Below are 13,471 nucleotides of genomic sequence, written 5' to 3' on the forward strand. Positions count from 1 at the left end.
TCTGATTTGGTCATACTCTTACCACATCATTAGGAAGAGCCATAATAAGTTTTATCCAAAATTTCAAATTTTTTTTATTCCAAAAATCTTTCAATTTGTATTATGAACCTTCTAATAAATAATTTCATTTCTGTGGTTGATAAAGAAATTTGTTACAAACCTACTCATAAATAATGGTACACTAAAATTGAATCTTTAACAGTTGAATTTTAACATGAAAAGTGTGTTGCAAATCCCAGTGATTCATCTAATGTCTTTGATCAACAGAAAAACTCAAACCAAATGTTTATAAATAATATTTTATATACAAGTTGTATGTAAAAAGATTTTGCACTGTTATGAAATTAATTCTGAGAAAAAAGACCATTGCTCTTGAACATAACTCCGTATACATCTTGATGATTATTCTCTGAGGCTGCTTCTTATTCCAACATTTCCTTATCTCAGAAAATAAATAAGAGCCACCCAAAGATTACAGCCAAAATTTAATGTGTATTTTGTATAATAAAATTTGTGTACTGAGCTAATACTTATTATGTACGTACCTGCCTCTCAATCAGTGTTCCAAGTTCAACAAACTGATCCCTCATCTCACGGACAGATTTCTCAATCTTGAGAAGCTCTCTATGCCTTGACTGCAAAGGATCTATTGCCATCTTTGCTTCAGCAGTAAGAGCTAAAATCTTTTGGAAAAATGCTTTGTTTTGTCCATTAGTAAGTACCAAACCACTCAGTTTATGTCAGTAAAACATGATGTTTTTGCTTACATTGTTTGAAAATAATGCTGGATTTTCTTCTGCCAGCAATTCCTCTAATTCTTCATGTGGAACTATAACATTCTCTACAGGGGTAAAAATACAAGGTGTTTAATGGTGATCAAGTAGTAATTTATTTACATTATTTGTGGTTATAAGACGCATTAGTTTTATACGTGTATGTAAAAAAAATAGTATTGTAATGTATTGTGGTTGAGCCACTTCTTTTATCTACAACAAATTGGTATCTTCAAAGTATAATTTTGTATTATATCTTCATAATTAGAAATAAATTACTACATTTCCATTAAAGCTTTACTTTTTATGTTATTGCCATCTGTGTACTTAAACTGTGTATGTTTGAGAAGTCTGATGGTAATGAATGACAAAACAGGGACTGTTCTTACTTATCCTCAGTTGTTGCTTAAGCAGAGCAGCAGATTTGTCCTTATAATTTGATATCAGGATAGCATAGCTTTCATATACAGCAGAAAACATATGCACTAAAGATGAGTATTGAACCTTTTCTATATTTCTCAAGACAACTGACTTGGGCTTAGAATCTTCAGTTTGATCTTTCTTTATATCTTCTTCCATTTCTGAAATGAGGAAACATTTTTTGAACAACTTTGCATTAGTAAATACTTACAAACCACTGTTACAAAATGGTGATAACCTCACCATTGACAGTAAGCTCCATCCACTGTTACAAAAGACAAACTCTGTCAGGTGCTAAGAATATTAAAAATTTGAAGTTTTGTTCTGTTCCAGTATGGACTATTATCAGCAAATCTTGACAGTGAAACTAAGCAATAAAGTGAAAAAAGTTTATATTTAATATAAAATTGCAGTAAACAGTGGCACTTCCACTTAAAACTAGTTTTATCTCTAAAACTGTAGCACGCGCAATATTGGCACAGTCTGGATATAAAAAATGAAGTTGAAATTTCAATCATGTAACTTCATTCCTTCTCTGACCATAATTTTATTTTCTTTTCCTGAACATAAAAGTAATAGAGTACTCAGAATTAGTCATAAGTACTGAAATGTCACAACTTGGTTTTGATATTATAAGCTACTGCTGTATGCATGGAATGAAATGCTACAATGCTGTCAGTTGTTGATTTCTAATTCAATTTATTTTCATTGAGTCACATTCATCTATTTATTTTTTATGTATTTGCAATATGCCTCCACTGCAGTATTTTTAATGCTATATGTATGTATTTTTTTTGTGTGTGTGTGTGTGTGTGTGTGTGTGTGTTGTATGATTATTATGATGATGATGATGATGAGAGAAGGGAGAGGATGAAACGCAGTGCCAGCACATTTTTACTACTCACGACTAGCACCAAAGGGGCCGCCAAGCTTAATGTCACCATCCAACAGACGGCTTACCATCAACAGTGCCACATGCCCTCACCTCATGCTTTCAGTCAAACTTGTGTAAAACAAAGACATTGGTGCAAAGTCTAGTGATCAGGAACTTGATGCCACTACTTCTCCTACACTTTGCAGTTAAATACTCATACTCTCCTGGCTCCACAAACCACAGCAGGTTTTTGGCCTCATCAAGTAGCCTCTTCTGCAGTATTCTGTCTTCCACATCTTTCCTTGCTCCCACTACCTGGAGATCCTTGGCAACCTGGTCTCTCCATCTCATTTTCAGCCTGCCTAGAGATCTTCATCCTTCTGGTTTATTCTCTGAGACTTCGCTCAGTAAAGATCCCTGCTCTCTCCTACAGACGTGGCTCGCCCATCTTAGCCTTCTTGTTTTATGCTTCAGCAACTACATCTGATTCATTGTATAGCTCTGTGAGCTCCTTGTTCTTTCTTCTTCACCATTCTCTTCTCCATTGATTGGTCCAAATATCTTTGGCAGGATTTTACTTTTATTTATTTATTCTCCATATTTCTGCCCCATATAGTAATACTTATCTTATTATGGTTTTACACATTCTTATTTTGGTTCCTCTTGAAAAAATTTTAGATGACGGTAGTTTGTTGTGGGAGTTTGATGCTCTGGATGCAGCTTTGATCCTCACCTCTGTTTCTTGCTTCTCATCATTTTTATTGTTCACTACTATCCCCAGATATTTAAACTCATCTACTTCTTCAAACATATGGTTATCGATCTGCAGAGTTTCCTGTCTTTTTGTTCTGTAATTTCTTTCTACCCTCGTGAATTTAATTTTCTGATCAGTTACTTCTAATCCAGATTCCTGTGCCTTGTGAAAGAGCCTTTTTGCTAGTATTTTAAGATCACTTGGATTTTCAGTGATTAGTGCTACACCATCTGCAAAGGCCAGTACATTTATTTTTATTCCTCTTTTAATTCCTTCTTCTGCTTCACTTTGCTTCACTTGCTGTGTCCAGCACTTTCTGTATTACAGTGTTGGACAAGAGGGGTGATATCCCTTCTCCTTGCCTGACTCCTGTTTTTATGTCATATGCCTTGGAATATTCTCCATCCATTTTCACTGCCCCTTTTGAGCCCTTCAGTGTCACTTGCACAAGATATATGATCTTCTTTGGTATTCTGAATCTCTACATTTTCTCCCACAACTTATCTCTGGATATACTGTCATGGTTTTTTTTTGAAATCAACAAATTGTATTGCCATTGTTTTGTTATACTCCCAATATTTTGATATGTCTTCTTTCAATATGAATATCTCATCAGTAGTTGATCAATTCTTAATAAATCCCACTTGTTTGTCATTTGTTATCTTTTGGAAATGCGGCTCTAATTTTGTCTGGAACATCTTGGAGAATATTTTACAGGTGGTGCCAATTACTGAGATGCCTCAGTAGTTCCTGCATTGTTGTTTGTCACCCTTTTTGTGAATTGTATTATTATCAGTCTTGTTCACTCCTCTGGCATTCTTCCTTCATTTCAGATGGTCATAGCAAGTTTGTCTTATTTGTTTTTCAATTTTTATTCCTCCCTTTTTAAACAGGTCAGCTGTTACATCATCTCTCTCTGGAACTTTGTTGTGTTTTAGTATTTTGGTTGAGTCTGTTGTCTCTTTCATTGTCGGCAGATCCATGAAGGTTTCTACACTCTGATACTCATGTTGTTGTTCTGTTTCTGCACTTCTATCTCCAACATTTAGAAGCTCCTCAGAATATTCCATCCAAAGTTCCATACCTTTGGATCTTTCCAGAACTGTATTACCACCTTTATCTTTATTGCCACACATCCACTGTATATATCTTTTTCTGAAAAATCTGATCTATCTGTAAAACTCTCTTGCATTCCCTGCACTTTTATGCTCCTCTGCTTATTCGATTAGACTATCAACATGTTCTCTCTTTTTCCTTCTGAGAAGACTTTTAGCTTAACTTTTAAAATTTTAATGTGCTTCTTTACTTTCATTGGAATCCTCTTGTAGGTGGTTTTCCTTTGCTGCTGTTCTTTATTTCACTTCTTTTGAAAACCACAAATTTTTCTTCCTTCTTTTTCTTTATTTGCATACTTCTAGTGCTGCTTGTTCAATATTTGTTTTTATCATTTCTCAATGATCTTCGATGTCATGGTTGTCTTCTATTGTTCGAACATCAAATTTGTTTTGCAACTTAATGACAAACTCCTGTCGTTAGCCTTCAATCTGTCTATGTCAATGTTATGGACGTTTGTGATCTTTAATGACAAACTCCTGTCGTTAGCCTTCAATCTGTCTATGTCAATGTTATGGATGTTTGTGCTCTTTCTTCCCCCTCCCCTCCCCTTGGCTTTTCTATGGCTGTTCTTTGGCGTATCTCTGTTACAATAATGGTCTGTCCCTGCCTCGGCTCCCCTTATGGTTTTCACATTCATTATGCTGCTTTTATGTTGTTGATCTACCAGGACATGGTCTGTTTGGTTTTTAGTTCTTCCATCTGCTGATAACCAAGTTACCTTGTGAATGTACTTTCAAGGAAAGTGTGAGTTCATAACACTTAAGTTGGCTGCACTTGCACAGCTTAGTAGTCTCACTCCATTACGTGTAGGGGCTTTCAATCCCAGCTATTCCTAATTACCTCTTTGAGAATTTCATAAAACTGTCTGTCTTTTCGGCCTCCGCTTCCTCGGTCAGAGCATGTAGTGTAACTATTGTTATATTTGTGAATCTTCCTTTTAGAGTCATGACAGGTATTCTATCATCAGTTGGTTGAAAATCAAACTTTTATTAACCATAAAACCTTCTCCCTTCTGGTACTTTCCATCTTTCGATCCACTATAGTATAAAATGTGCCTTTCCATTTTTCCTGTTCCTGGCTATCTAATTTCTTGCAGTGCTACAAGATCCAATTCATATCTGTCAAGTTTTTCTGACAGAATATTGTGAGCTCCAGGTTTGCCAAAGTCCTAATGTGCCACATCCCAAATCGTAAGTCCTTGTTCATAAGCCATTTTCTGTATTCCTTGTTTATATTTCCCTCTGAGGCATTTTCTTGATGTTCCGTAATAAGATTTTTTTTTATGGGACAGGTTGATAGCCCAGTGCCCAACCTGGAGGATCAGTTATTTTTTTCGTGGTAAGTATATTTTCTCACTACCCTCCAACTCTGCTGGTGGCAGAGTGTTCCCCAATTCCAGTGGGGGTCACGCCCAATGGAGGTAACTGGCAATTCCCAAACGGAGCAGCTAACTGCCAGCAGTGAATTTTGTTTTTCCAAGACCAGGAAAACTTTTTATATGTGTGAGGGTGGGATAATGTAACATTTATTAGTCTGTCACATTGCAAGTTTAAATTAACAAGAGATTATGTAGAAGAAAGTAATAGTAGTACAATCAGTTATACAAAGTCAAATCACCAAAAATTGTTAACTCTTTATTTTGTCCCTGTATCTACACTTTAATATCAGCAACAAAATTTTTCATTATTTTTTACAAAAACTTACAAGATTAGCTATTGTTACACATACACTAGCCAGTAATCAAAGGCATCATCCATTTTGAAAGGATAAACTTTCTGATAAAGAATAACATACTGATGCATGGCTCTATAATTTTCATAATGACTGAGGTCCTGGAATGCCAATGCTCAAGTCAGCTCAGAAAAGCTGGTGGTGAGGGGGAGGATCCATGTGGCAGAGGTTGTGAAGCAGTCATTAAAATCTTGCATGTTGTGCTCTGCTGCATCTTGCACCACTGATAGCTGCTTGGTTGTCATACCAATCTAAAACCCTGTGCTGTGGTTGCAGCAGAGCTGATATACAACATGGCTGCTTACACAATTGGCCTGGCCTTAGCACTTTGGGAGGCGATGGAAGTATCTTGGGTAGGATGACCTTCATTTCAGGGCATGATGATACATAATCAAAGCCCTGACAAAGGACCAGGAGTGTGTGGGGATATGGCACAGCATATCTTTTAGTGTATTAGGTCTGAACGTATTGCCTTTCTGTGAAAGCCTTTGTGAGATCTTCAGCATACTATGCGAGGTAGTTCTCAAACTACAGATGCGTCTGCCACGGGTAGCCAGGCTGTATGGGAGGACTTTTTGGTGTGGATGGGGTGGCAACTGTCAAAGTGCAGGTACTTTTGGTGGTTGGTGGGTTTGATGTGGACTGAGGCCTGGATGGAGCCATCTAAGAGGAGGAGATCGACTTCTAGGAAGGTGGTACAATGGGTAGAGAAGGACCAGGTGAAGTGAATGGAAGGGAAGCTGTTGATATTGTGGAGGAATGATGATAAGGCCTTGGGTCCAGATTATAAATATGTCATCAATAAACCTGAACCAGACCAGGGGTTTGGAATTTTGGAAAGCTAGGAATGTTTCCTCTGGGTGACCCATGAAGAGGTTAGCATAGACGGATGCCATGGGGGCACCCATGGCTGTGCCACTAATTTGTTTGTATACCTTCTCTTCAAAGGTGATGGGTTAGGATGTAGTTGGTTAGGTGTATGAGTAATGAAGTCATGGGTTTGGAATCTGAAGGGCATTGGGAGATGTAGTTCAATTGCAGCAAGGCCATGGGCATGAGGGATGTTGGTATATAAGGAGGTTGCATCTATAATGATGAGTAGGGACCCATGATGTATAGGTTCGGAAATGGTGGAGAGCTGGTGCAGAAGTGGTTCATATCTTTATGTGGGAGGCTGGGTTTTGGACAATTGGTTGCAGACATTGGTCAACAAGGGCTTAGATTCTTTCGGTGGGGGCACTGTGACTAGCCACAATGGGGCACCCAGGATTGTTAGGTTTGTGAAGTTTAGGGAGCATGTAGCAGGTGGGTGTGCAGGCTGTTGTTGGGGTGAGCAGGGAGTTGGATTCAGGGAAGAGGTTCTGGCAAGGGCCTAAGGATTTCAGCATGGATTGGAGGTTATATTGGACTTCTGGGATGGGATCAATTTGGCAGAGATTGATGGTGGAGGTGTCAGACAACTGGCAGAGGCCATCTGCCAGGTAGTCACTCCAGTTCATCATAATAATGGTGGAACTTTTGTCTGCTTTGAGTATGATCAGGTCAACATCTGTTTTTATGTTGTGTAGGGCAGCCCTTTCTTCTGCTGAAAGGTTATTGTTCTTAGGAAGGGACCTGAGGAGGGATGGTGAGGCCAAGTTGGAAGTTAGGAATTCCTGGAAGGTGACCAGGGAATGATTAGGTGGGAGTGTGGAAGTGCCCTCCTCCACTCATAATGCCATCTTCCTAGATGTTGATCTCCTCCTCTCAGGTGGCTCCATCCACACCTCTGTGCACATCAGATCCACCAATCACTGACAGCACCTGCAGTTTGACAGCTGCCACCCCTTCCATACCAAAAATCCCTCCCATACTGCCTGGCCACCTGTGGAGATGCATCTGCACTGATGAGAACTCCCTCACCCAGTATGCTGAAGGCCTCACAAAGGCCTTCCCAGACAGGCAGTACCCCCCCCCCCCCTTCCCGCCCCCCACCCCCTGACCTACTACACAAACAGAACTCCCATGCCATATCCTCACACAGACCTGATACATCCATCCCAAGAACCATCCACAAAGAAGTGACCCCCTTGTCATCCAGGACTGGAATCTGTCACCAGAATGAATGGCCACTGCTAATCTGTTGCCAGAAACAAGGTGGACCACCCAGTGTGGCAACAAGCAGCAGAGCACAACATCTAAGATTTCAAGGGCTACTTCACTACCTGTGCCATTTGGACCCTTCCCAACACCATCAGCTTTTCTGAGCTGCGCGGATGGGCTATCCTTCCAGCACATCCTTTGCTCCCATAACCTCCCAGGCCTAAACCTGTCCGCCCCATCATCCTGGTAGTTGTATGTAGAATATATTAATCTAGAAGATAGCTGCTAAATTTAGCTTTTCTGTTCCTACCAGAGGTAATAAGAAGGGTGTAGGGTGACCAAGAAAGAGGCGGACTGATGAAGTGGAACTGGCAATGCAAGTGAACACATCTCTGAATCATACATAATTGTGCAGAGAGAGAGAGAGAGAGAGAGAGTTATAAACAAAACTTGCAAATGCCTTAATGTTGACAACAAGAGAGCAAAAAATGGAGCTGCATGTGAAATGACAGTAACTAAGTAGATGAATTGGTAATATGGAATGACTGAGGACCACAACCATATTTTCTTTGAATAGATCTGATCATATTTGCCTCAGTCAAAGGTGATAAAAGTATGCTGTTTGTATTATTTTATGATTGTTTTGTGTGTAACACAGTACACTGCACTGTTTCAAATCACTAAGTTGTTAATAGGACAGGATCATAAATATGTAAGATAGAAACCATATTTTAGTACTAAAATGCAATTAATGTTTTAAACCACCAGTGTATATGCCTCTTAAGTTATAAAAATTTATGGAATCATAGAAACTTCTGATGATAGTACAAATTAACTCATTTCTGAATTACTCTGTAATGTTCTGTAAACTCCAAGAACTATATTAACTAATGTGGTACCAGTAGGTCTTGAACCATGGATAATCAAGGCTGCATGCTGAGGTGCTACTTGTGAGACTTAATTGTTGATATAATTGTAGTAATACTGAATTTGTGCCACCTACAAAGTATGACACCACCATTTTTGCCAAGGGCAAACTGCTGCACAACAGATTTGTTCTTTGAAAACATCAAAGAGTGGTTTGTTCAAAATAAAATGAAAAAGAATGAAGAAAAAGCACATCATCTGATGTGCAGCCTCAGCAGTGATGGATGCCAGGATAACTGGAGGCTGTCAATCTACTGGATTAGATGACTGATAGCAAACTATCAATGAATGAGCACACAGCCTGTGTGTACTCCAAGCCCTCCCGTGTAACATACCTCACTGAAAAGAATCATAACACCATGTTATGCACTATTTCACAGCAACATTAATTATGACCTGGTATTCCAACACTCTTCAGCTGTAGGGACATGTTAATGATACAAAAAGAAGCTGTCAGGATCATCACTGCGAGCAAAAGACTGGAGCACTGTAAAGCTATATTCACCTGGTTAGGAATAATGACAGAGTTTGGCTATTATGTGTTTTATGTCTTATCAGTATAAAAGAAAACCAGGGAGCTTTCAGTTTGAGGCAAGAAACACATACTTATCACAACTGCAATGAGGAGAACATTGAAATACCAAGCTGTCTACTGTCTAGAACACAAGATCTGACACCAGTATTATTCAAAAGGAAAATAGCACAGGACTTGAAACAGCATCCATTTTACTCTATTGGAATTTTTTTCAGCAGGCTATTGGGGACGCAGTGACCAAAGTGATTGGCCAAAATAATATTGCTTTCATTTGTTATATATGTCTCGTTGTGAAGAGTTTCTTTATATGTTATATGAAAAATTGTAAATAACTCATTTCTATGTGTATATGTAATTTTGATGCGGTCTATCCAGTTATGATTGATAAATGATGCACATTTGGTAATAAAGTGAATAAAATAATTAAAACTTAAATGTGAAGGATATTACTTTTAATTTTTCGGGTTATATTGTGTAAAACTAAAACTTTTTCTACATAACATCACATACCTTTCAGTCTAGCATTTGTCAGGGTTATCATTCTCTGAATTGAAGCGGTACAAGCATCCATATCCTGCCTTAGCTCTGCCAAGAGAGGACAAAACAAATTTTGTAGTACATTTCTACTACCAGTTAAGCAGAAATAGACATTGCAATTGGCTTACTTGCTTGATCCTTTGGAATACCTAAAAGCTCCTTCTGTATATTTTTAAGCTCATCAATCTTTGTTTTGATGTTTTCTATTAGCTTCTGAATCTGAGACACCTGCAAAAGAGGAAATGTTTTACAAGAAGGGAAAACCATAATTTTGTTGAGTTTACCTTAAGTACTTTCTTTGTAATTTCACTTAATAAATATCACATTTATTCTTAAGAGTGTTTGTAACTGCTATGAATAGCTCATTTTACTTGTTATTATAATAACTATGTATTCATTGTAGTATAATGTGACCTGTTTTACACCAGATGAGTTACTTTTCAATGTTGTATAATTTTCTTTTGTTATAATATATATCAGGAACTAGTGCACAAATAAAGCAGAGAATAGAAAATAATGATATTTAGTAAGAATAACTAATTGAACCAGTTTGTGGTATTTCAAAGTTCACATGGAAGGAATGCAGGCTATAAAAGTGAAGAGGAAATCTTATGCAAATGAGATTTTTAGTTTTAGTCAAATATCACCATATTTATGACCTTATGTTATTTTGTCAGTGACTTGTGCTTATTTAGTATTTCAGTTCATTAACCTTCAGACATCAATTTTCAGATAAATGACCTTCATAGACAGTAGAACACACACATCTCCATGTTTTAAAATAATTTTTTTAGTTTTTAGCAGTTCAACATAGTGTACCTTCCTTGTTAGTTAACTTTATTGATGGGGATGCTGTGTTGCTGCTATTTGCCACACCTTTGCTGACAAGAGGAGTGTGTCAACTTTGCTTCACTGATTTGATTCATATTGACAAGGTGTCTAGGGCAGAATGAGGACTTCCAAATTAAGACTTCCACTTGTGTAAACAAGAAGACACAACTCTCAACCATTTTCAGGAAGGTCAAGTTTAAAATTTTTAGGTTCGCTTGTATGCTTTGTATGGTTTCTAGTATTCAAAAGATGCCGCAGCTGAGAGAGTAAGTGCTTAGTTTCATAATAAATTGTTCTTGGTCATTATTGCAAAATTTTGTGGTGTACCATGCATATCTGTTGTTAGAATTACTTGGTTGATTTGGGAGAGGTGACCAAACAGCGAGGTCATCGGTTCTGTGATTAGGGAAGGATGAGGAAGTAAGTCAGCTGTGCCCTTTCAAAGGGCCTGAAGCTATTTAGGTAAGGAAACCTAAATCAGGATGGCTGGACATGGGTTCTGAACCACCATCCTCTCGAAAGTTAGTCCAGTGTACCAACCACTGTGCCACCTCACTCGATAGAATTACATGGGAATGAAACAAAAAAGTACTGGCAGTGAGATTCGATCCAGAGGTGTCATGCTTATGGAACTAAGCACTTACTCATTCAACTGCAGAATCCTTAGATCAGAATCCTTCAAATTGTTGCATTAATGATAATAAAAAATATATTAGGATGCCTAAAATTTCCAAAATCGATTTCCTCAAAATGGCTGAGACTTGTGTCATACTGTTTACGTATGCTGAAGTCCCAGTGGAGTCCTACAGATCCTGTCAATGTGAATCAAATCAGTGAAAGGAAGTTCATACAGTCCTCTTGTAAGCCTTGACATAATTATGTTCACAGCAGTTTCTGCACTAATGTGATCATTTCATCAACATGACCAGTTTGCATGATGAGGATGTACGAGCAGAGTCCTCAAGTCTCAAGCCAGTACTGTCAATTAGCAGTCAGCCAGTCAGTCAGTCTTTGTGTAGTTCACAAAGCACTCCAGTCAAAAGGATGTCATACATTGATGTACCACAATGTCTGCAGTGCAATTTGGTGTACAGTGGATCCATATTTGTTCCCCACATCAAGACAGTTAACTTACTAGTATTAACTGATCTATCATACAGGCACTGAAATGGAACACAGCAGCTGCAACATTACATGTTGCCTCCAAAAGTAGATTCCATTACCAGTCATTCCTTTGTTTGTCATTTTTTTTATATTTATCAGTATAAACAAGTGAATGTTGAAAGAAACTAAAGTAATAGAAGGAAGGCCACTGAACCTGATTGGATGCCTGTCAAATTATAAATGTAGTAATGCAACATGACTGAACCTTTTCTAGTAGTAGCTTGTCAATGCCCGTATGTAAACAAAATGCATGCTTACAGCTCATCAAATCAAATATACAGTTACAAGACATATGAGCAAAAAATATTCATTGTGTTATTCTGAATGGAGAAATACAGTTAGCGTAACTAACACTCGACACAATGTAAGAAAGTGTGTTGAGACCATTGCAGTTTGCTGTTTGCATAAAAGAACTTTCAGAAAGTTTTGGTATTAACACTATGAAAAAGGTTCACGCAAACTGGATACCACATATATTGAAGTCTGACCAAAAGAAAAGTGAATACAAATTTCTTGGAAGTGTTGGGCCGTTTAACAAAGAATACAACTGTTATAGCAGATGGTATGGATCCATCATGTCGTGGCAGACATGAAACAGTGGTTGGAAGGCAGTAGCCTTGCACCAAAGACGGCAATGGCAGTTTAACCTGCTGGAAAGATTATGATTTGTACTTTCTGGGAGGCAAAAGACATTGTAAAGGCCCGCATCTCGTGGTCGTGCGGTAGCGTTCTCGCTTCCCACGTCCGGGTTCCCGGGTTCGATTCCCGGCGGGGTCAGGGACTTTCTCTGCCTCATGATGGCTGGGTGTTGTGTGCTGTCCTTAGGTTAGTTAGGTTTAAGTAGTTCTAAGTTCTAGGGGACTGATGACCATAGATGTTAAGTCCCATAGTGCTCAGAGCCATTTGAACCATTTTGAACCATTGTAAAGAGGGCAACAATAGTTGGAGACTAATGCAAAAGTCTTCACAACAACTGGATGAAAAAATATATGAAAACAGGCCTAGTCTGCAGAATGGGAAAAAATCATCACTCATTGACAAGATGCACCTGCTGACAAACGTGCTTTGGCTGTGGGAAGACATGAAAGATTTGAAGGACAAATCTTGGAACATTCATCTTGTTCATCAATTTAGGCACTCTGCAACTTTCACCTGTCCTCAAATATTTGTGGCTTGAAAATATTTTGTGACCAATAAAAGAGCTCATTGAAGTCATAGTTGCCAGAGGTTGAAAATACTGCTACAGTTGCAAGGTTCTTCTATTTAGAACACAACCAGTTTCTCGGGCTCTTACACGACCATCTTCAGGTGTCATTCTGAAAATAGCAGGAGACGGGAGATAATCTTTTTACAAAGGGCATTCAAAAAGTTTTGCACAGTCGTATCCAATTTTTTTTTATTTTGTGCAGGAGGAGAATGAAATTTTTTGTGAACATACTTGGTATGTAAAAGTATTTTCTTTTATTTACTGGTGTGCCATAATGGACTGTGAAGTAGATGTCTGGTTGCGACAATGGTCGGTGATGGAGTTCCTCTTCAAGACCAGCGATGACTCTGCCACATCGATTCACAGGGAGTTGCTCCATGTTTATGGGGAGGACACAGTGGATTGCAGCAGTATTCAGTGGTGGTTGCAGAGGTTTAAAGAAGGTGATTTCTCTCTACTGGACAATCCATGATGCAGTAGTCCATTGATGGCAGTGAGTGATGTGAATAAGGAGACGTGG

General features: G+C 38.4%; 1 protein-coding gene across 1 annotated transcript in view; it reads right to left on the reverse strand.

Annotated features, from left to right (window-relative positions):
• The window catches only part of LOC124624605 (syntaxin-like), a 70,439-nt gene that overhangs the window by 17,616 nt on the left and 39,352 nt on the right, over nucleotides 1-13,471 (reverse strand). The window contains exons 3-7 of the mRNA XM_047149117.1: nucleotides 9,878-9,977; nucleotides 9,723-9,797; nucleotides 1,163-1,354; nucleotides 768-841; nucleotides 546-683 (exon numbers count right to left, since the gene is read on the reverse strand). Of these exons, the coding sequence (XP_047005073.1) occupies nucleotides 546-683; nucleotides 768-841; nucleotides 1,163-1,354; nucleotides 9,723-9,797; nucleotides 9,878-9,977 (579 nt within the window). The remainder of the gene's footprint in view (nucleotides 1-545; nucleotides 684-767; nucleotides 842-1,162; nucleotides 1,355-9,722; nucleotides 9,798-9,877; nucleotides 9,978-13,471) is intronic.

This window comes from Schistocerca americana, chromosome 1 (genome assembly GCF_021461395.2).
Source record: "Schistocerca americana isolate TAMUIC-IGC-003095 chromosome 1, iqSchAmer2.1, whole genome shotgun sequence".
Classification (NCBI taxonomy): domain Eukaryota; kingdom Metazoa; phylum Arthropoda; class Insecta; order Orthoptera; family Acrididae; genus Schistocerca; species Schistocerca americana.